The sequence below is a fragment of the Oncorhynchus nerka genome, linkage group LG15 (assembly GCF_034236695.1).
Source record: "Oncorhynchus nerka isolate Pitt River linkage group LG15, Oner_Uvic_2.0, whole genome shotgun sequence".
Classification (NCBI taxonomy): domain Eukaryota; kingdom Metazoa; phylum Chordata; class Actinopteri; order Salmoniformes; family Salmonidae; genus Oncorhynchus; species Oncorhynchus nerka.
The window spans coordinates 66942177-66966952 of NC_088410.1; the positions used below are offsets into that span (position 1 = coordinate 66942177).

The 24776-nt window shown below is 43.2% G+C and overlaps 1 protein-coding gene across 3 annotated transcripts in view; it reads right to left on the reverse strand.

Moving 5' to 3' along the window:
- The window catches only part of LOC115143159 (FYVE, RhoGEF and PH domain-containing protein 5-like), a 67356-nt gene extending 56753 nt beyond the window's left edge, over positions 1-10603 (reverse strand). For all 3 annotated transcript variants that reach the window (XM_029683283.2, XM_029683284.2, XM_029683281.2), the window contains exon 1: positions 10227-10603. In XM_029683283.2, coding sequence (XP_029539143.2) covers positions 10227-10281 — 55 coding nt within the window. In that variant the 5' untranslated portion in view covers positions 10282-10603. The remainder of the gene's footprint in view (positions 1-10226) is intronic.
- Between the last annotated feature and the right edge of the window lie 14173 nt (positions 10604-24776).

Below are 24776 nucleotides of genomic sequence, written 5' to 3' on the forward strand. Positions count from 1 at the left end.
ATGGATTATTCCAAATTTACAGAGGGGGAAAATTGGGAGGTTAGCGGTCTGCACAAAAAAACAAATGTTATGGTTAAACTCAAATATATTGATTCATAAAAAAAACATTCTTTATGGATTTTGTTTTTTAAATGGTATTATATGTATTAATGATATTATGAATATAAATGGAGGAGTTATGTCACATATGCAGTTAGTAAAAATATATGTGAATATCTCCTCAATCTAAATTTACAACCAATTGATTGCAGCACTACCACAAAAAATGGAGGAGGCAAGTGGATAAGGAAGAAGGTAAGGAACTTATCTGCCTGCCATATATTACAGATACAAATTGGCTGAAAGGAACTGGCATAAATAGAAAAATATACCAGTTTCATCTGAGGACAACAATGTTGACAGCTGCGCCATACAGGTTGCAAAGTAAATGGGAGATGTTTGATGTACCAATTCCATGGCACATGGTTTTGAACCGGTACAAAAAAATACCCTTGACTCAACAATTACAGTTTGTCAATTTAAATTATTTATATAATTTTTTTGCCACCAACAGAATGCTATATACAGTTGAAGTTGGAAGTTTACATACACCTTAGCCAAATACATTTAAACTCAGTTTTTCACAATTCCTGACATTTAATCCTAGTAAACATTCCCTGTCTTAGGTCAGTTAGGATCACCACTTAATTTTAAGAATGTGAAATGTCAGAATAATAGTAGAGAGAATTATTTATTTCAGTTTTGATTTCTTTCATCACATTCCCAGTGGGTCAGAAGTTTACATACACTCAATTAGTATTTGGTAGCATTGCCTTTAATTGTTTAACTTGGGTCAAATGTTTCAGGTAGCCTTCCACAAGCTTCCCACAATAAGTTGGGTGAATTTTGGCACATTCCTCCTGACAGAGCTGGTGTACCTGAGTCAGGTTTGTAGGCCTCCTTGCTCGCACACGCTATTTCAGTTCTGCCCACACATTTTCTGAAGGTTTGATGTCAGGGCTTTGTGATGGCCACTCCAATACCTTGACTTTGTTGTCCTTAAGCCATTTTGGACTTTGGACGTATGCTTGGGGTCATTGTCCATTTGGAAGACCCATTTGCGACCAAGCATTAACTTCCTGACTGATGTCTTGAGATGTTGCTTCAATATATCCACATAATTACACTTCCTCATGACGCCATCTATTTTGTGAAGTGCACCAGTCCCTCCTGTAGCATTGCACCCCCACAACATGATGCTGCCACCGCCCTGATTCACGGTTGGGATGATGTCCATTGGCTTGCAAGCATACCCAAACATAACGTTCCTCCAAACATAACGATGGTCATTATGGCCAAACAGTTCTATTTTTGTTTCATCAGACCAGAGAACATTTCTCCAAAGTACGATCTTTGTCCCCATGTGCAGTTGCAAACTGTAATCTGGCTTTTTATTGCGGTTTTGGAGCAGTGACTTCTTCCTTGCTGAGCGGCCTTTCAGGTTATGTCGATATAGGACTATATAGATACTAGATAGATACTTTTGTACCTGTTTCCTCCAGCATCTTCACAAGGTCCTTTGCTGTTATTCTGGGATTGATTTGCACTTTTCCACCAAAGTACGTTCATCTCTAGGAGACAGAACACATCTCCTTCCTGAGCGGTATGACTGCTGCGTGTTCCCACTGTGTTTATACTTGCGTACTATTGTTTGTACAGATGAACATGGTACCTTCAGGCGTTTGGAAATTGCTCCCAAGGATGAACCAGACTTGTGAAGGTCAACCATTTTGTATCTGAGGTCTTGGCTGATTTCTTTTGATTTTCCCATGATTTCAAGCAAAGAGACACTAAGTTTGAAGGTAGGCCTTGAAATACATCCACAGGTACACCTCCAATTGACTCAAATTATGTCAATTAGCCTATCAGAAGCTTCTAAAGCCATGACATCATTTTCTGGAATTGTCCAAGCTGTTTAAAGGCACAGTCGACTTAGTGTATGTAAACTTCTAACCCACTGGATCTGTGATACAGTGAATTATAAGTGAAATAATCTGTCTGTAAACAATTGTTGGAAAAATGACTTGTGTCATGTACAAAGTAGATGTCCCAACCGACTTGCCAAAACTATAGTTTGTTAACAAGAAATTTGTGGTGTGGTTGAAAAATGAGTTTTAATGACTCCAACCTAAGTGTATGTAAACTTCCAACTTTAACTTTATATTTCAAAGCGCACAATACACACAATGCCCCATAAAGATAAACTGTACGTATAAAAGTTTGTGCATAAAATAACATATGCGCAGAACATAATCCGGATCCGTAATTTGAGAAAGAAGTTTCCAGAGGGGCTTCAAATGGGGGGTTCCCTAATGTCTACTGATTACAATGATAAATAATATGACATTCTGTATTTTGTCCATTTCAACATTTACATTACATTTACATTACATTTAAGTCATTTAGCAGACGCTCTTATCCAGAGCGACTTACAAATTGGTGCATTCACCTTATGACATCCAGTGGAGCAGCCACTTTACAATAGTGCATCTAAATCTTTTAAGGGGGGGGGGGGGTGAGAAGGATTACTTTATCCTATCCTAGGTATTCCTATTTCAAGCAATGGGACAAGAAACCTTACTTAATTCCATGTACTTAGAATGTTGAAAATTGAACCATGGACATGAAACCATTCCAATAGAACTCTACCATTTTGAATAGGATGTATAGTACGTAATACTAGGCTACGATTACTTATTATGCAAGCACTGTTCTAGTACGTGCTATCATTCTAATCCACAGATATCATACAATATTTTGAAATCATTATGAGCATGCTGAAATGTTATCATCTCAATGGAGGGATCAAAATATCAACAACAATCTGTGATTTAGACAGCATTTTTAAACATTAAAAAAAATACATGATCCATTTGATTGTGTTTTCCACACTACCTGGAACATTTTAAGCCATCATTCAGCTTAATATATAATTTACTAATGAAGTTATGGCCAATTCAAATGACAGAACAGTAATTTGAGGGCAATTTTTTTGCAAAAAGTTTAAGGACAGATATACAGTATATGGCATAGTTGGGTTATTTTATTGTGCTCTCCTCACCACTTAAAACATTTAAAGATATCATTGGGTTGTATGTACCAGTTATTTATGGCAATATGGCAATGTGAATCCTGTCCAATTAGAACCAATGCAGCTGGTTGGTGGTCATTTTGGAAAATTGGTCCAGTATAATAGGTTAAATCTGCATTGGCACAGAAGGCTGCTGAGGGGAGGATGGCTGTCAAGTTCTGACCTTTATTTCCTTTGTTTTGTATTTATTTAGTATGGTCAGGGCGTGAGTTGGGTGGGCAGTCTATGTTTGTTTTTCTATGTTTTGGGGTATTTCTATGTTTCGGCCTAGTATGGTTCTCAATCAGAGGCAGGTGTCATTAGTTGTCTCTGATTGAGAATCATACTTAGGTAGCTTGGGTTTCACTATGTGTTTGTGGGTGATTGTTCCTGTCTTTGTGTTTGCACCAGATGGGACTGTTTTAGGTTTTTTCACATTTGTTGTTTTTGTTAGTTATCTCATGTGTAGTTTCTTTATAAATTAAAGAACATGAATAACCACCATGCTGCATTTTGGTCCGCTTCTCCTTCACCACAGGAAAACCCTTACAGAATCACCCACCACAACAGGACCAAGCGGCGTGGTAACGAGCAGCAGCAGGAGAAGCAACAGAGGCAGCAGCAGCAGCAGCAGCAGTGGGAGAGGCTGCACTATTTGGAGGAATGGACATGGGAGGAAGAATTGGAAGGTAAAGGACCCTGGGCACAGCCTGGAGAATATCGCCGTCCCAAAGAAGAGCTGGAGGCGGAGAAGGCGGAGAGGCGCTGGTATGAGGAGGCAGCACGGCGGCGTGGATGGAAGCCCGAGAGTCAGCCCCAAAAATGTCTTGGGGGGGTGGCACACAGGAAGTGTGGTGAAGCCAGGTAGGAGACCTGCGCCAACTTCCTGTGCTTACCGGGGGGCTGGAGAGACCGGGCAGGCACCGTGTTATGCTGTGAAGCGCACGGTGTCCCCAGTGCGGGTGCATAGCCCGGTGCGGTACATTCCAGCTCCGCGTAGCGGCCGGGCTAGAGTGGGCATCGAGCCAAGTGCCATGAAGCCGGCTCTACGCATCTGGTCTCCAGTGCATCTCCTTGGGCCGGCTTACATGGCACCAGCCTTGCGCACGGTGTCCCCGGTTCGCCTGCATAGCCCAGTGCGGGCTATTCCACCTCGCCGTACTGGCAGGGCGACCGGGACCATTCAACCGGGTAAGGTTGGGCAGGCTCGGTGCTCAAGAGCTCCAGTGCGCCTGCACGGTCCGGTCTATCCGTCACCACCTCCACGCACCAGCCCTCCAGTGGCAGCCCCCCGCACCAGGCTGTCTCTCCGGCTCATCCTTACAGAGGCTCCCGCCTCTCCAGCGCTGCCGGAGCCTTCCTCCTCTCCAGCGCAGCCGGAGTCTCCCGCCTGTTCGGCGCTACCAGAGCTCCCGCCCCTCAGTCCAGAGGCGCCAGAGCTACTCAGTCCAGCGCTGTCAGAGCCTTCCTCTCCAGCGTTGCCGGAGCTTCCCGTCTGCCCAGCGCCGCCAGTGCCGCCAGTCTGCCCAGCGCCGCCTGTGCCGCCAGTCTGCCAGGGGCCGCCTGTGCCGCCAGTCTGCCAGGGGCCGCCTGTGCCGCCAGTCAGCCAGGGGCCGCCAGTGCCGCCAGTCAGCCAGGGGCCGCCAGTGCCGCTCAGCCCAGAGCCCCTCAGCCCAGAGCCCCTGCCCCTCAGCCAAGAGCCCCTGCCCCTCAGCCAAGAGCCCCTGCCCCTCAGCCAAGAGCTTCCGCCCCTCTGTCCAGAGCTTCCGCCCCTCTGTCCAGAGCTTCCGCCCCTCTGTCCCGAGTTGCCCCTCAGTCCAGTGGGGTCATTTAGAGGGGTCGCCGCGGTTAGGAGGCCACGGAAGCAGACAATAAGGCGGACTAAGACAATGGTGAAGTGGGGTCCGTGTCCCGCGCCAGAGCCGCCACCGCGGACAGACGCCCACCCAGACCCTCCCCTATAGGTTAAGGTTTTGCGGCCGGAGTCCGCACCTTTGAGGGTGGGTACTGTCAAGTTCTGACCTTTATTTCCTTTGTTTTGTATTTATTTAGTATGGTCAGGGCGTGAGTTGGGTGGGCAGTCTATGTTTGTTTTTCTATGTTTTGGGGTATTTTTATGTTTCGGCCTAGTCTGGTTCTCAATCAGAGGCAGGTGTCATTAGTTGTCTCTGATTGAGAATCATACTTAGGTAGCTTGGGTTTCACTGTGTGTTTGTGGGTGATTGTTCCTGTCTTTGTGTTTGCACCAGATGGGACTGTTTTAGGTTTTCTCACGTTTGTTGTTTTTGTTAGTTATCTCATGTGTAGTTTCTTTATAAATTAAAGAACATGAATAACCACCACGCTGCATTTTGGTCCGCTTCTCCTTCACCACAGGAAAACCCTTACAATGGCTCATATAAATGTCTGGAACGGAGCAAATAGAATTGCATCAAACACATGGAAACTGTTGGATACATGTAGCCGCGGAACTAAATATCCCTATCCTTTGCATGGTAACATTAATTTGCACCAAATATTTAGTGCCAATGAAATAATGACCCAACACATGTTTTTAATTTAAAATATCAAACCTTTATTGAATTGTTGCATTTTTTATTTACTGTTTGCGTATATAATTTTTATTTGAAATTTTACCCCTTTTTCCCAAATTCGTGGTATCCAATTATTGTAGTAGCTACTATCTTGTCTCATCGCTACAACTCCCGTACGGGCTCGGGAGAGACGAAGGTTGAAAGTCATGTGTCCTCCGATACACAACCCAACCAAGCCGCACTGCTTCTTAACACAGTGCGCATCCAACCCGGAAGCCAGCCGCACCAATGCGCCGGAGGAAACACCGTGCACCTGGCCACCTTGGCTAGCGCACACTGCGCCCAGCCCGCCACAGGAGTCGCTGGTGCGCGATGAGACAAGGACACCCCTACCGACCAAGCCCTCCCTAACCCGGGCGACGTTAGGCCAATTGTGCGTCGCCCCACGGACCTCCCGGTCGCGACTTAGCCTGGGCGCGAACCCAGGGACTCTGATGGCACAGCTGGCGCTGCAGTACAGCGCCCTTAACCACTGCGCGACCCGGGAGGCCCCTGCGTATATTAATTCTAAGTTGAGTGCATGCTCGTTGATTTATATTTGCAACTTTATTAATAATCTGTTTTCAAATTTTTTTAACCATTTCAGCTCTTTTCTGGTGCCTTGTCTACAGCTTGGTGGCCAGGTGTGCTTGTTAGAGGGCGTGCTGCTAATTGGCACATTCTATTATCCTGACATGGAAGGGTGCGTCGGGGAGATTCCCCCTACATCCAGCATAGAGAAAACGGATTTCCCCAGTTTAAAATATGCTAGAATTTTCTATTTAAAATTGATATACTGTATGTTTAACTAATCATGTTAATGCTTAAAATCATGTTAATGCTAAAAATGTAAGGAATAGATCCTTAATCATTTACGTGTATCTTTGTAGCCTACCTGCCTGAGACATTTGGAACTGGCCATTCACTTTATATTCTATGTGCTAACCTTACAGCTTCAGTTAACCCTGAGAGTTGCGCCTGTTCAGCGATGTAGACCGCAGTTATACATTTAGAACAGTTTTTCGTTGATATTTTACATACCCTAAAGTACTCTTTATATGCACTATGGTTTTTGAATTCTCTTACTTTGTAAACAACTTAAAGTTTGGGAAAATAAAACCCCTAATATTTTCACCCCTACCTAGTTGGCTTTCGTTGCCTCCTTGTTCATCCCCTTCATATGGCGGCAGCGGTGGGATGGCCAGTAGAGGGCACTAGAGGTTAAAGGACTTTTTTTCTCTTAACCAAAAACCAAGATGACCAACAAAGGACAAGCCAGGGTGAGGACCACTGAATATCCAGAAGAAGACTGTTGCAGGACCGTTAGCCATGGTATATTGGCCATATACCACACATCTGGCCTTATTGCTTAATTGTACAACAGCTGATGAAACTAACACTGTGAAAGTGTGAAAAAATGTGATCAGTGGTATTTCCTGATAGTTGCTGGTTGAAAATACAATCTAGTATTAGAATGTACCAGAGACTACCAAAATAGAGCATGTTCGACAAAACAAAAATCTTAACGACCCCACACTGGCTTCCCAGACGCAAATATACTTTTGTAGGATAGCCAGAGGCAAAGTCATTATCTGCCAGGTGATTGGCTGAGCCTTCTTGGGTGTGTGACATCACTCCGAGCCCTTACCAAAACACAAAAGACATTGCAGACATTTTATCTCGCCTCGAATCTAAAACCAGTAGTAACCAACAACTTTAAGGACAGTTATCTTAAAATGAAAATACATATCTAATATTCCCGCATGCCAATAACATTGTCGCAAAGGAGGGCTTGCTAGCTAGCTACAAGGTTTGAGTTACCTCAGCCGTTTTCTTATGAAACAGTGCAGCTAGTGACACTGGCTAGCTAACCTTAGCTAGATTGCGTCTAGACTTGGGAGCTCATGGTCAAGTCTAGATGGGATGCAGCTTTTGTCAAATTGACGTAAAAGGATGTTGCTTATTTGCTAACCCTAACCATTTTCCTAAACTAATTATCCTACTATCTTAATTATCCTAACCTGCTACGTAAGTTCTCCTAAACCTGCTACGAAAAGTCAATTTTGACAAAAGCTGTATCCCTTATAGACCATACCGTCGCTCATGGACACATCATAGGCTTCAGGAGCCAGCTGCAGATGTGATTCCACCATGGGCAACAATAACTGGCTACTAGTTTGTTTTCAGACAAATATATTCAACTCATATCTAGTTTATCCAGTGACCACTGCATTTAGAAGGATAGCTACTGACTGAAATGTAGCTAGCTAGCATACTGGCTCACACTGGCCATGCAGTAGCCAACTAGCTAGCTAATAGTTAGCTTAACGTGGACACCAAACGACAACGCTAGCTAGACTTGGGAGCTCATGGGCACACGGGCTACAATAGTAAACTAGTTAAAGATGATAACACCATGGGAAACAATAATTGGCTAGTTTGTTTTCAGACAAATATGTTCAAGTCATAGTTAGTTTATCTACTGACCACCACATTTAGGATACCTAAATGACTTAAATATAGCTAGCTAGCTCACTGGCCAGGCAGTAGCCATTACTATTCAATAAATTGTGGATTTCGTATTCTTTGATACATTTGGGATAACATCAAGCAACAGACAGTTTGTGTAAATGTAAAAATAAGGATTAGTGGACTCCTCTTATGAATGATCGAACAGTGAAACTTAAATAGATTGGTGAGGCTTTCATTTATTTCCCAATGAATTAAGCTGAAGGTAGGTTTCTCAAGTCATTCGGTTCTTACTGTCTCAACCAATCACCCAAAATAACTTATGAATATTAATTACTTTGCCTCCGGCTATCCTACGAATGTAAATGTTGCTTCCCAGACTGCTTCCAATCATTAAAATGTTCCTTACTTAAAGGGGCAATCTGCAGTTGCTACATCCATTTTTGGTTTTCTAAATTAATTAATAAATGCCTCATAAGCTAAGTTCAACAGTCGTACCCCATCAGAACCCAAAATATATGCTTGTTTTACTCCAAATGTTTGTAAACAAAGTAAATATAAACAAACACTGTATAGGCTCAAACATAGTTAAAACTATCATTTTCATCGCATGGATTTGGCCTTCATCCATAGCTCAGTCTATGAATTTGAGAGTGGTTACATTTTTCCAGCCCCATCCCTCAGCTTTTAACCCGAAACAGGGGCATAGAGGACCCTGCGTTATCATTTCAACTGTGGATTGTCCCCTTAAGGTATCTAGAATTAGTGTACCAAGTTTGATCATTTTATCACAAAATGCATGATTATTTCCCCTATCCGCTGGACTAGGGCACCTGGGAAGCGTATTGGCAGTGAACACTTTGCTCAGAGGGACACAAGTTAACACTAAAGGATTTACTAAAGGATTTACTAAAGGATTTACTAAAGGATTTCCCCAAGTCACTTTCTGCAATTCACTGGAAAGAAGCCCCTCTCGTAGACTGTTTTTGCTCCTTTGAAGTTGTGAGTTTCAAGGGACAAAAAAACTGAAGACAAAATAAAACATATGGTCATATGATATATATATGATATATACAATATATATATATGGTCAAACAGGACACAGAAGGACATTACATAAGGACATTACATTACATTTATATGATCCAGTGGAGGCAGCTGAGGGAAGGACGGCTCATAATGGCTGGAACGAAGTAAATGGAATGGCATCATGGAGACACATGGAAACCATGTGTTTGATGTATTTGAAACCATTCCACCAACTCCGCACCAGCCATTACCATGAGCCCGTCCTCCCCAATTCAGGTGCCACCAGCCTCCTGTGATAAGATCTCCTCAACATAACCTGAGGAAAACAGCACCCCTGGCTGTACCTTGAAGAACCAATCAGATTCTCAACAAAGCAGCAATGTGACAAGCATCATACAGGCTTACTTAGTCCTTGTAAACTGTCCCCATAATTACAACAGAACAATGCCATTGACAAACTTGTCAAAAATCTATAATGCGCATTATCAAAAGAATATCTGGTGTCTATAAATTCATAATCACCCATGTGTTTCGATATTAGATCAATCGATTATCCTATATATTAGATATATTTTTAGACCACCAACAGTCATTTCCCTTAACACTACAGCATAGAAAGCCTAACTACTGCACTGTAGTTGTTCACAGTTTCAGATATAGACTAAAGACCTAGTGACTCTTTTCACACTTGGGATTTCAATGATTGAAATAATACGATTGGAATTGCATTACCAGTTCTATATCTAAACAACAATTTGACCTCTATTAGGCTAGCCAACCACGCCTATAGGCTATCCCAGTCTGTGGCATTATGATCCCAGGTCTTGTCAACTTCCACAAATTGTAGGCAGCACAAGTCTGTCTCCCTCCCTTCACACAGAGTCCCGTTCCCGTTTTGTTATGGGTAGGACACATTCTTACAGTCATTTTTTTATCGGGATAAAACAACTCAGACAATGCAGCGTTTTATTATGAAATGAATAAATGTTGTCAAGACCTAGGGCCTATTTGATTTGACATTTGTTCAAATCGAAGTGCTCTCATACCTGTATCCATTTTCAGGAACCATCCGCGCGAGCATCCGAACCATTTATCGTTCATTAATCCTTGTGAGAAAGCAACATCCCGTAGGCTATATTCCAGACCACACGTATTCCGAGAAACAGAAAGGAAAGCTATTCAAAGACCAGAAAGGTAAAACAATAACCTCAGTTTTATGTCATTTTTATTGTGTCAAGTTACTTTCCAGCTGTAGCGGTCCTCGACTGGTGGCGCGTGCATATGTGGTGAGAGTCGCGACTGAAGATATGCTGGAGACTGGGAACTGAGCGCAGGAGGAGTTCCCTGGCGTTTCCTGAGGAGGAACCCACTGGTCACAAACTGGTTGAATCAACGTTGTTTCAACGTAATTTGTCAACGTATTGTGACATGGAATCTACGTGGAAAATGCATTGGATTTTAATGGCAACTGTTGTTTTGAGGGTGAAATTTCATCATGGTAACCTAATTTTAACATAGACAAACCTTGTATAAATTGTTGAATTTGTACCTTTAAAACAACATCAAATCTTTAACATTATATCCACACTCATAAAAATAAACAATAAATTGGACAGCACCTCCGACTGGAGAATTTATCTATGTGCAGCTCCACTTTGGTCTCCCATCCAGGGTTTTAACCAATCTCTGTTTAGCTATGATATTACCAATGTGATATCATAAAAATGATTGTTGAGAGTTCTCCACCAGTCTTGGGGAGATAGTCAGCAGGTAGCTGACTAGTGGTGTATTCAGCAGCCTGATGGTCTGGGAGTAGAATCTAATCTAATCTATAATCTATTGGTCAGATTTACATTTTTTTTCCCTATACTGCCTGCATCTGATTGATGCAAACAAGGAAAACAGGCCATGGCTTGGATGGCTCATCCCTACTACGGGGTCCCTGATGATCTTCTTGGCCTTCCTGCAACACCTGGTATTGTATTTGTCCTGGAGGGCAGGCAGTGTGCATCCAATGGTGCATTTGGCTGAGTGTACCACCCTCTGTAGTGCCTTGCGGTCTGCAGCAGTGGAGTTGCTGTACCAGGTTGTGATGCAGCCCGACATTATGCTCTCGATGGTGCTCCTGTAGAAAACTGTGAGGGCCCTCGGTGACAGGCTGAATTTCTTCAGCATCCTGATGGTGAATAGTTGCTGTCGTGCCTTCTTCACCACACTGTCTGTGTGTGAATGTGCTGAGCTTTGATTGGTTCTCTCAAACATTTTCTGGTTTCCTGGGAGGTTAAGGCCTCACATTATTTGGATTTTGAAATGCAACAGTTGTATTGGAAGTGGTTAGCAATCGAGGGCTGTGTGTGGTTATCTATGTGGGTGATTGAGTGAGAAAGACACAGAGCCGAACCAATCAGTAAAAAAGCACATCCCTTCATTATCGACTCATCATGCAGACAACGTATAAATATTATTTCCAGACTCTGAAGTCAGGAGGACTTTGAGTTATGTGTTAGCCAGACTAGTGTGACTGTAAGCTAACTTACAATTATAAAGTATTTATTGAATCCTGGCAGCTCAGAGACATCCAGCTAAAAACAGAATGTGTGGGATCCCAGAGACTGCTGCTATTTGGACATGATTTCCTGCCCATACATCTGAAGTCTGATTGGAGGACAGAAGTCCCTTAAAACGTTTCTGCATAACAGGAAATTGCACTCCCTGTTTCCTGCACAACGAGGCTCCACTTCCTTAGCAACTGATGGACAAAACTGGCACATTTTAACCCATTGGAGAGTTGAAACTTAAAAACATGAGGTAACATATTTCATCTCCTAAAGTAGTCACCTGATGATAGGATGCACCAAAAATGGTTTATTTTCCATTACAACAATGAAATAATGTGTTTTCCTATTGTGGTACAAGCTGATATACATTACCTATTAACCACAATCAGCATTATCATAATTATACCATCTCTTTTAACTGGAGCTATTTCGATCCATGTGTACTGAACTGACTTTACCTCACTCTGTATCTCTCAGAGGTAAAGAGTGTGACACATGGACTTGCAAGCGTGTGAGCGCATACACACACGCACACACACACACACACACACGCACACACGTTCTGCTGTAGAGGTAATCCCACTCTCTACTCACTGTTACTTGCGGTTCAGAGAGAGGCTAAGCCTGCACAGAAGGCATTGCTGGGTTCTGCCCAGGGCCACCAAAGGGAAATGCCAGGATTACAGCATTCCCAACAACCATTCCCCCCTGCTGTGACATTGCACATGACTGGATATTGGATAAACTGCCTTTGCCTGAGAAAGGGCCATGGTGCGCCATCTTTCCTCTCTCTCTCTCTCTCGCTCTCTCTCTCTCTCTGGTTCATTTGGTTCATTTTCTTTCCCTAATGTGTTAAACTGTGAAATACCGCAGGGCAACTGCCTTGGGCCACTTCTTTACGTAATATATACCAACGATCTTCCCTATGCCTTGGTTGAAACTCAAGCTACTATATTTGCAGATGATACTACAATTTATGCAGCAAGACAATCAGTTCAACAGGTACAGCAGGCTTTACAAGGAGATTTGGAGAATATCAGGAAGTGGGTTTGCCGAAAACAAACTTGTTTTAAACACCAAGTTCAACTCGGAAAAGGCCAAAACAGCATGGGATACAATTAAGTATGGGAGGAGTACAAATTGAAGAAGTGGCAGAAACCAAACTATTGGGAGTGCAGCTAGACAACTGCTTATCATGGTCGTCTCAAATAACTAATCTATGTAAAAAAAAATGTATATATATTAAAACAGCATGTATAATCAGAAGGATAGCTAAATATTTACCAGGAAAAATTATTCAGAAAATAACACAGGCATTAATTGAGAGTCAGGTGAACTGCTGTTCGGTGGTCTGGGGAAATGCATCATCTAGTGAAGTTAGGAGGCTGCAGAATGCACAGAACAAAGCAGCAAGGATTGTTTTAAGGTGGAGATATGGTTCTTCTGTTGCAGTCATGCGCAGCGTTCTTGGTTGGTCATCAATCGACAAGATAATTGAAAAAAACATTTATTTTCTAATATTCATCATTTAAAATGGCCAAGTTCTATTCACAACGTTATTCAGTTGGTAAGAGACAGACATTATGTAAATACTAGGAATAGATTGTCCACCATCTATGCGTTATCCAGACAGAAAAGAGAAATAGGCAAAAGAACATTTCGATTTAGAGCAATAAAGAAATGTAATAAATTAACTGAGCAAACTAGAAACCTTTCAATATATAAATTTAAACATTATTTTAAAACAATTTAAATATAGTATATAGAAATGTTGTGGGACTATAGTAGATGAAGAATCAATATTCTTTAGATTGAGTATTTATTGGGTCATTATGCTAGTATATTATGTATGTTTGTAATAGTGTGTTATATGTGAAAGTGTGTTTGTATTATAAATTGTATTTTAATGTTTAAGGACTCTTGGAAGATTAGTCCAGATGGGGATCTCTCTCTCTGTGGCTACATCACAGCCAGCCTGGGGACTTCTGCAGATATAATTCAACATGCAAAATACATAAATAAGTCCCATCGCTGGCAGCATTACAAGACGAGAAACATCAGGGCACAGCAGAAAAAATACATTAGACCTGACTGGTAAAGAAGATCTCAAGCCCAGTCGAGTGCTCCCAGGCTCAAACTAGAGGAGGCACCACTCCTGGGTTCCACTAAGTTAGACCTGGCCAAAATATGTCACCCACACTGATCCTCTAACACATTAACTAAAACATCCTTGAGTGCCCAATGACCAAAACTTCCCAACTGTATATCTGCAGAATTCTCCTGTTTGTACTTTTGAATCAGGAGTATCGTGCATGCACAGACCACCAGTCCACATAATATGAAGCGAATCTGGGCATGACACCTCTGTTTTCAACAGTCCCCCAACCGAGGCTAAGCATAGTGTTACTAGCAGCACAGATTGTTCTGCTCATTTAAAAACATTACATGTTGTTACCTTTGACCCCTTTTGTTGGTCCAATAAGTATGTTTTTATATTGACTCAATGAAGGGCAGGGAGGTGGGCTCAGAGAGCAAACCTGCTCTGTGGCGTGAGAGAATAATGACGGATCTCCTGATAAACAAGGGGCTGCAGATGTGGAGCATGAAAACATGTTTTGGGCTCATACAAAAACACACACAGACAGACAGACACACACACACAGCCATCCCTGCCTCCCGAAGGGAAACGGATCTGAAAGAGGGAAAACAGGCCACTAAGTCCAATGCTGCTGATCTCAGGGCTGGAGAACAACCCTCTCACAGGGACGGATGTGAAGTGTTCTGGTCAACAAACTAGTCTGAGGCCAGTGTTGTGGAACACCTCTGCTGTTACAGAGCAGGTTGTTGGTGGTGTTCTGTGTGCAGCCAGCTGTGGTGTTACAGAGCAGGTTGTTGGTGTGTTCTGTGTGCAGTCAGCTGTGGTGTTACAGAGCAGGTTGTTGGGGTGTTCTGTGTGCAGCCAGCTGTGGTGTTACAGAGCAGGTTGTTGGGGTGTCCTGTGTGCAGCCAGCTGTGGTGTTACAGAGCAGGTTGTTGGGGTGTTCTGTGTGCAGCCAGCTGTGGTGTTACAGAGCAGGTTGTTGGTGTGTTCTGTGTGCAGCCAGCTGTGGTGTTACAGAGCAGGTTGTTGGTGTGTTCTGTGTGCAGCCAGCTGTGGTGTTACAGAGCAGGTTGTTGGGGTGTTCTGTGTGCAGCCAGCTGTGTTGTTACAGAGCAGGTTGTTGGTGTGTTCTGTGTACAGCCAGCTGTGGTGTTACAGAGCAGGTTGTTGGTGTGTTCTGTGTGCATGTGTGTTCCGTGTGCAGCCAGCTGTGTTGTTACAGAGCAGGTTGTTGGGGTGTTCTGTGTGCAGCCAGCTGTGGTGTTACAGAGCAGGTTGTTGGTGTGTTCTGTGTGCAGCCAGCTGTGGTGTTACAGAGCAGGTTGTTGGGGTGTTCTGTTAGTGTGTTCTGTGTGCAGCCAGCTGTGGTTGTTACAGAGCAGGTTGTTGGGGTGTTCTGTGTGCAGCCAGCTGTGTTGTTACAGAGCAGGTTGTTGGGGTGTTCTGTGTGCAGCCAGCTGTGGTGTTACAGAGCAGGTTGTTGGTGTGTTCTGTGTGCAGCCAGCTGTGTTGTTACAGAGCAGGTTGTTGGGTGTTCTGTGTGCAGCCAGCTGTGGTGTTACAGAGCAGGTTGTTGGTGTGTTCTGTGTGCAGCCAGCTGTGGTGTTACAGAGCAGGTTGTTGGTGTGTTCTGTGTGCAGCCAGCTGTGTTGTTACAGAGCAGGTTGTTGGGGTGTTCTGTGTGCAGCCAGCTGTGTTGTTACAGAGCAGGTTGTTGGGGTGTTCTGTGTGCAGCCAGCTGTGGTGTTACAGAGCAGGTTGTTGGGGTGTTCTGTGTGCAGCCAGCTGTGCTGTTACAGAGCCGGTTGTTGAGGTGGGAGGAGCAGAGTGATTAATGGACAGACCTATTCAATCTGGCTGCTACACCACATACAGTGATTAGGTACACCTGCAAATCAGCATCTAGAATCAGGGAGTAAGGAAAAGACTGTGTGAGAGAGAGAGAGAGAGAGGGGAGGGGGGATAGAGTGGAGGACAGCTCTTGAACCCCATCAATAAAACTGCCCTTTATTACAAAGCCTTGTTCTCCTGGTAATAATGGAAGGGACCTACTTACCCCACCAAATGGCATTTATTTGTCCACAATATGTTGCCAGGGGATTTTAACATTACATTGATGGTTTTGAGTTGTTCTCTTTCAGAGCAGGAAATACTTACAATGAACCAGCCTTATAGAACAATCACGTGGGATGATTTTACAATAATCACCCTCTTGTAGGAACAGGTGTTATTTAGAGCCACTGAAAAACAATGAGAGCACAGTCCAACCAAGAGCCAGCAAAATCACTCCTTCACAGTTGGATTTCAGGCCATGCATCGAAGAGGCATATGAGCACGATGCTTGGTGTTCTGGCTTAGCTTAATCATACTATGCACAATGGTCTGATGCTGAAGTATTTCAGAGCTAACATATATGATAAAGTGGGGGAATCCCTCCACTGTTTGTGTGTGTGTGTCTCTCTCAGCACTACACTCCATTGGATGTATGTCTCCTGTCTGCATCACGCCATATTTTGTATTATTATTATTTATTTATTTTACCTTTATTTAACTAGGCAAGTCAGTTATTTTCAATGACGGCCTAGGAACAGTGGGTTAACTGCCTGTTCAGGGGCAGAACGACAGATTTGTACCTTGTCAGCTCAGGGATTTGAACTTGCAACCTTTCAGTTACTTGGCCAGTGCTCTAACCACTAGGCTAGAAGAGGGAGAGGGTGCATAGCTCTTCTTTCTCCTGCTCTGAGAGAAAACAATAACAATGTTTCTTAAAAAAAGAACTCCCTCTTGATATACTCTTTCCTGTGACTCTTTTCACATCTATCAGAAAAAAATGGCCAAGGATTGAGAGAGGGTACTGATTCCAAACCTGTAAACATATTTTCTTTATCTCTTCTTTCTCTTTTCATCTGAAACAATAGCTTTTGTACGTGTGATAGTTCTGGCCAGAGCAGTAATGTATTGGGTCCCTCAGTCTATGATATTACATATTCATTTCTAAATATTTGAAGTGTCACAAAGAAGTACTAGTTATAAAAGAAAGATAACATCATGTACAGTGCTAACAACAAACTGCTCCTGTTAAAAACCCTCTGACAAGTAGTTGATGTGGATTACACCAGCCGTGATTCAACAGTAACTGTTTTGCAGGTGGGGACAAAAGTGTGTCAAGGGGTTGAAGTGTGTTCCTGTAAATACGCTTTTATCTGTCATCATATCTATTGTGTGAGCCTGGGAGTCTATTCAAATATTTTCCCACTGGGCCACGCTAACCATAAAATACAGTCACACTTTCGCAGCATTGAAAATGACAGAAAATATTTATGTAACAATGTAAGCAAACACTCATGCTCACACATAAATACAGACACCCACACAAACTGAATGAAAACATGTTTGTTCTACTTGAACTGTGCTCTTGGCTGGCACAGCTATGCTGAGTGTAGCATGGATGCGTGTCCTGTCAGCTTTACAGTGGGAATAGCAATGGTAGCATGGATGCGTGTCCTGTCAGCTTTACAGTGGGAATAGCAATGGTAGGTCCTGTCAGCTTTAGCAATGGTAGCATGGATGCGTGTCCTGTCAGCTTTACAGTGGGAATAGCAATGGTAGCATGGATGCGTGTCCTGTCAGCTTTACAGTGGGAATAGCAATGGTAGCATGGATATCTGTCCTGTCAGCTTTACAGTGGGAATAGCAATGGTAGCGTGGATATCTGTCCTGTCAGCTTTACAGTGGGAATAGAAATGGTAGCATGGATGTCTGTCCTGTCAGGTTTACAGTGGGAATAGAAATGGTAGCATGGATGTCTGTCCTGTCAGGTTTACAGTGGGAATAGAAATGGTAGCATGGATGTCTGTCCTGTCAGGTTTACAGTGGGAATAGCAATGGTAGCATGGATATCTGTCCTGTCAGGTTTACAGTGGGAATAGAAATGGTAGCATGGATGTCTGTCCTGTCAGGTTTACAGTGGGAATAGCAATGGTAGCATGGATATCTGTCCTGTCAGGTTTACAGTGGGAATAGAAATGGTAGCATGGATGTCTGTCCTGTCAGGTTTACAGTGGGAATAGAAATGGTAGCATGGATGTCTGTCCTGTCAGCTTTACAGTGGGAATAGCAATGGTAGCATGGATGTCTGTCCTGTCAGGTTTACAGTGGGAATAGCAATGGTAGCATGGATGTCTGTCCTGTCAGGTTTACAGTGGGAATAGCAATGGTAGCATGGATGTCTGTCCTGTCAGGTTTACAGTGGGAATAGAAATGGTAGCATGGATGTCTGTCCTGTCAGCTTTACAGTGGGAATAGAAATGGTAGCATGGATATCTGTCCTGTCAGCTTTACAGTGGGAATAGCAATGGTAGCATGGGATGTCTGTCCTGTCAGCTTTACAGTGGGAATAGAAATGGTAGCATGGATGTCTGTCCTGTCAGGTTTACAGTGGGAATAGAAATGGTAGCATGGATGTCTGTCCTGTCAGGTTTACAGTGGGAATAGAAATGGTAGCATGGATGTCTGTCCTGTCAGGTTTACAGTGGGAATAGAAATGGTAGCATTGATGTCTGTCCTGTCAGGTTTACAGTGGGAATAGAAATGGTAGCATGGATGTCTGTCCTGTCAGCTTTGCAGTGGGAATAAAAATGGTAGCATGGATGTCTGTCCTGTCAGGTTTACAGTGGGAATAGAAATGGTAGCATGGATGTCTGTCCTGTCAGCTGTGGGGAGAGTAAAGGGGTGCTGACTGAACTTCTAGTTGTGTCATGGTGGGCTAAATATAATTTCACATCACGGGAAAATAAGGAAGAAAACACAGCTGGGTTGTTGTTGTTGTACTTCTGTAATACCTTCCTGACCTTCGTACAATGACCATGGGACATTCCCTTGCTCCCTTTCCTCTCTTTCTCTCTGGATTTTTCAGCAAATATGTTTTTTTTTTAAATGTTCTGATTAAGCTACTGGTGAGAAAAACAGCTGCCTCAGAATAGTTTTTGATAAATATAACTTTATTGAATTCCAGTGGACCCACTGACACATGGGAAAAAGGTATCAGGATGAGGTATCTTATCACAGATAAGAATGACACTTGATTTGAAGGGGCTTTGTTAAAGAAACAAGAAACCTTACAGAGACAAGTTCTTGACCTATTAACATTGCTTACCCTCATAAAAGACGATTATGGTGAAAACATACACATATGTCTGTCAGGCGCATTCTTCGAATTGCAAATTAATGTTATTTTTAAAGCTGTTTTAAAACATTCCTGCACTAAATCATGGAAGGCAAACAAAATAGCATCAGGACAAGTAAAGTACTAAAATAGCAACCACAAAACAGCATGGTGTGCATGCAATTTCAACCCCTGAACAATAAACAATGGACTAAGAAAGGTCAAACTGTCTCTGTGTGTGTGTGGGGACACACACACACACCCTAGTTACGGTTGTAGCTGCTTGTCCTTGGAATAGTTTCGGTACTGGACCTGTCCTCTCATAAGTGTTGTACTGGACCTGTCCTCTCATAAGTGTTGTACTGGACCTGTCCTCTCATATCATAAGTGTTGTACAGGACCTGTCCTCTCATAAGTGTTGTACAGGACCTGTCCTCTCATAAATGTTGTACTGAACCTGTCCTCTCATAAGTGTTGTACTGGACCTGTCCTCTCATATCATAAGTGTTGTACAGGACCTGTCCTCTCATAAGTGTTGTACTGGACCTGTACTCTCATAAGTGTTGTACAGGACCTGTCCTCTCATAAGTGTTGTACTGGACCTGTCCTCTCATATCATAAGTGTTGTACTGGACCTGTCCTCTCATAAGTTTTGTACTGGACCTGTCCTCTCACAAGTGTTGTACTGGACCTGTCCTCTCATAAGTGTTGTACTGGACCTGTCCTCTCATAAGTGTTGTACAGGACCTGTCCTCTCATAAATGTTGTACAGGACCTGTCCTCTCATAAGTGTTGTACTGGACCTTTCCTCTCATAAGTGTTGTACAGGACCTGTCCTCTCATAAGTGTTGTACTGGACCTGTCTTCTCATAAGTGTTGTACTGGACCTGTTCTCTCATAAGTGTTGTACTGGACCTGTCCTCTCACAAGTGTTGTACTGGACCTGTCCTCTCATAACTGTTGTACAGGACCTGTCCTCTCATAAGTGTTGTACTGGACCTGTCCTCTCATAAGTGTTGTACTGGACCTGTCCTCTCATAAGTGTTGTACTGGACCTGTCCTCTCATAAATGTTGTACTGGACCTGTCCTCTCATATCATATGTGTTGTACTGGACCTGTCCTCTCATAAATGTTGTACTGGACCTGTCCTCTCATATCATATGTGTTGTACTGGACCTGTCCTCTCATAAGTGTTGTACTGGACCTGTCCTCTCATAAGTGTTGTACTGGACCTGTCCTCTCATAAGTGTTGTACTGGACCTGTGGTGCTTGGCTGAGTGATGAGCCTTCACCGGCACCATCAACTCTCAACACACACAACAATTATCCCTGGTTAAAATACTAATTGCATTTGCAGGTGAGACTATGGTAAAGGTTCTGCTTTAGAACACGAGGCCCTGGATCTTGTGACTAGGGTCATATCCTGGCCTTGAGTATGATCTTCACAAGGGACATCACTTTTCAGTAATTCATCACAATTGATTTTAAGTGACAACTCTTCATTTACACAATATGGCCTCTGACTTGAGCATGCTGTTGTGAGCAGCGGCCAATAAAACTGCAGTGGATTAACCTGAGCTAACCTTTCAACCTTTGTATGAGTGTGTGCACGTGCATCTGAGTGTGTGTGCGTGTGTGTTTGGGATGCAGAGAGGTGGAAAAGTGCACCAGACAGTTATCACGCTGAAGTAATGGATGTCCAATCCAGGCGATAATCAGAATCCCAGCAGCTCCATAAGGACTATAGAGCCCAGCCTTTAAGTACAGCAGAGCGGCCAAAAGCAGTGGACAGGTGGGATTGATCCTGGCATATTCATGAAGTGAGTTCTACAAATTCTTTATCTCCAACGGAGGACACCATGGGGTTAGTTCAACCGGTAGCCTATAGACCTACTGTTTTCCCATAGAGACCACAGAGACAAGATAACCAAACTGACTTTTAAATGCATTCATAGGCTTCCCTCACTGGCTTTATCACTGGAGGAGATAACCCCGTTGCCATGCTCGCCAGAGTCGTAGAATGCCATGACAGTGGGCTACGTTGGTAAGCCTAGAGAAATTGAGATCAATTGTGGTATGGGTCAGCTAGTGTGCTTCCTGGGTTAATTGAATCAGAGATGCCCTATGTGCCAAGCGGAGGAGAACTCAGTACATTGGCAGATGATCTGCTGTTTCCAACCATTTACTCATTAGTTATCAACTTCACTTCACCATGAATGGCACCCAACCCAGTATAAGGAAAGTACTATTTCCATTTAAACTTCCTGCCATCAAATGCTTAAACTGTTTTCGATTGGTTCTGTCAGTGACATTCAGGTTGTTTTGACAATGAAAGGGAGATAGAGAGATAAGAGCAGCAGGGAGTCCCAGTCAGTCTTGGTGCAACTGTTCATTATCATTATATTTGGTTGTTTGTTTCATAGAGGCACCATTAATCTCCCCCTGAAAGACACATTGAGACGCAAACCACAGTAAAACTGCTTTCGGACTTCACAATCAATATTGGTTTTGGGCCTGTAGGAGCAACATCATCACTGCCATGGGGTGTTAGTCACGGATCCTCCTTATCTGCACCTCATTTGGGATTCTCCCTGGGAAAACCGTGTTGGAATGCCTTAATAAAGCCATGCAGGCTGGGAATAAAGAGCAGATCGATGTCTGGGCTCCCATCCATCTGCCTGAGAGGGGAGCAACATGAGAGAGTGCCACTGTCTGGCATCTACATTGAGTATACCAAACATTAGGAGCACCTTCCAAATATTGAGTTGCTTAAAAATCTTTCTTTAGCCTGTCTCCTCCCCTTCATCTACATGTCTCCTCCCCTTCATCTACATGTCTCCTCCCCTTCATCTACACTGATTGAAGTGAATTTAACAAGTGACATCAATAAGGGATCATAGCTTCACCTGGATTCACCTGGTCAGTCTGTCATTAAGAAGTACTCAGTGTATGTCACCATTAGACTAAACTCTGCTTTTATTTGTAGCACTAAATCTACATTAAACACAAACGCAGTCATTTGAGTCATGTCATTGGTGCAATTGAACATTCATCTATCAGTATTTGTCTTAAGTGCTTTTCACAGTACTGAGCCAAACCAAGCTGGCCTGGTTACACATCCACCATATCTGCTGGAACTGTGCCCAAAAAGACAATTGTTTAAAAAGAAAATATCCAAGCCAGCACAGTTTGGTTTGGGTCGGCCCTGTAGTGTAAAAAGGATAATAGACCCTCCAGAATAGCCTAGCTGTTCAGGGTGCCATAAACATTCTAAGGTATCAGCAAGCCCAAAACAGTATACTAAAACTTTCTTTAATCACATGTTGTTGCAACATCAAATCCCTCATGTCATCTCAACACAGCTCATGTCTCCTCAACCAAGGTCTTAGCCTCTCCAGAAACACCAGCTGGCAGAGAGAGAGATCGCGCACTGATGCTTTTCTTCTTCTTCCCTCAACCCCTCCTCCTCTCTTTCTCTTTTCCTTTTTTCTTTTACGTCAGCAGAATTTACGAGTCCATTACGAGCGTGCGTGCTGTGCCCACAGCGCTCAGCACTCTGCTAATCTCTTTATCTGCCAGCGTGAGGAACAGGCTGCGAAGGACGACAGATACACCACCTGGAAGACAAACGGCCTGTCGACTTCCCATTTCAGCTGAACACAGAAGTATACAAACGCTCTTTCTGCAATTTGTTACATCTCAGTTTAAACACCTTAACTGCTCTCTTTTGGATCGATTTCCAGGTACTTAGGGGATCAATTGAAAACAGTTTTATTCTTGGAATCGTCCTTACCGTATCATCCACGAGGGCAGGGTCTCATTTGTGGCAACAACAGTTTTAAAGGGCTAAATTACTCACTTTTCCTTGCAAAGCCACAGTATAGGAACTGAAGGTCCTAGGCTAGTGCCTTGGTTGGGGAAGCCTGCTCCTCCTCACCACACAGAGGGAACAACAGAACCAGTGAGGAGAAATAAAACACTAGGAAATGTTTATCAAACTGTGAAGGAATTATTTACTACATGAATCCAGCAGTCTCACACTGTGAGTTGTATCATAGCCAAATGGATTCATCACATTATCCACAGGGCCTCTTTTCTCTTTGCTCTCTGTCTCGCTCTGATCCATCTGCTACTGGGATGTACTGGGGAGACACCGCTGCAGATCTGCCATCAGCCCTACTGGTGCCAGCCTGCATTACATATGCTGATTTTAGGCTGCTTTACACAGCCAGGTCACCCATGGTACAAGTCATTATTCAACGTCCATTCATGTCTGAGGACGTTGGCAGATGAAACTGTCCACTAGGGGCAATAGTGAGCGATGTTACCTTCAGGTAGGTTTCAATTTAGCTAGGGTGTTGTGGACGGGATGGCGGATGGGCGTAAGCATCTGTCTCTGGTGCCAAAGGCTGCATCTCTGAATCCATCTGCCTCTGGTGCCAAAGGCTGCATCTCTGAATCCATCTGCCTCTGTGGCCAAAGGTTGCATCTCTGAATGCATCTGCCTCTGGTGCCAAAGGTTGCATCTCTGAATCCATCTGCCTCTGGTGCCAAAGGTTGCATGTTCAAATCTAGCAATAGAAAGTTGTTTTTGAGATTTTTACCTTAATCATTTGGAGTTAATACCTAACCTAACGATTTTGGAGTTAATGGCTAACCTAAAGATTTTGGAGTTAATGGCAAAACTTAACCCTAACCTTAAAACGTTTGGAGTTAATGCCTAAACTTAACCTTAAACACTTAGAAATTTGACATTTGAGAAACATGGATGAATGTCTAATTCTGATGTGAGACTGTGAGAGCTAGTTGGCTTTACACAACACAGCAGGAGAGTCTTTTTACGGTGAGCCTCCATACTGGCTGGAGAGTCACAGCGGTTGTGGGAGAATTAGCATGTGTTGCGCTTTCTAACTCATTATGACTCTCTGTGCGGTGATGGAGGGACAGATCCTTAAGGTCTGGACCGCCTGCTGAACCAGTTATTAGAGGCCATGCAGTATGTACTGGGCACACCACGCCATTTCAACGCGGATAATGGTGAAATATTAAGTTGAGACGTTGATCAATGACATTTCAACCTATACTCACGCACACAGCCAAAAGGTAGTTGAATTTCCAATGTGCCATCATTATGCTTTAAACCATCTATAGGCACAACCATATTCCAATGGGAATAAAATGTCTGATTTTTGGTTTAGTTGTCACCCAAATGTCTATCACTGGGCTTTCAAAATATTTAAAAGCACAGCAAAGTTCAAATGAGAATACAATGTCAGATATTTTGTTTATTTATACAACGGATTGTTTTATCACTGTGCTTCATCTAATAGCAGAACCAAATGGCCTGGATTGCAGTTTAGATTACATGGTGCTAGTGATCAATGCCGTTCGAGATTCTTCGCAGGTTATTACATCAATTGTGAAAATGTCCACAGACCTGCGACGACCTATGCATGCTATCTTGGACATGCACGCGTTATATGATTACATAAGAGAATATGTTAATCTTCTGGGTCGTTCCACCTCAAAAAGCACAAGAAAGTGGTTTTCGACACCCACCATCTCAGATGATTCTGAAAATGTTTCTGTAATTAGTAACAGATACGATTAGCGTTCCTGAAACATTATTTTGTTGATATTACATTTGATATATAATTGGAAATTAAGCTAATTAATTGCACCCAAATTGGCCATTTTAATTTATAGAATTCAGATGATATTCAATAAATAAAGTACTCAACATCCAATTTGGACCAAACTTCTTCGACTACC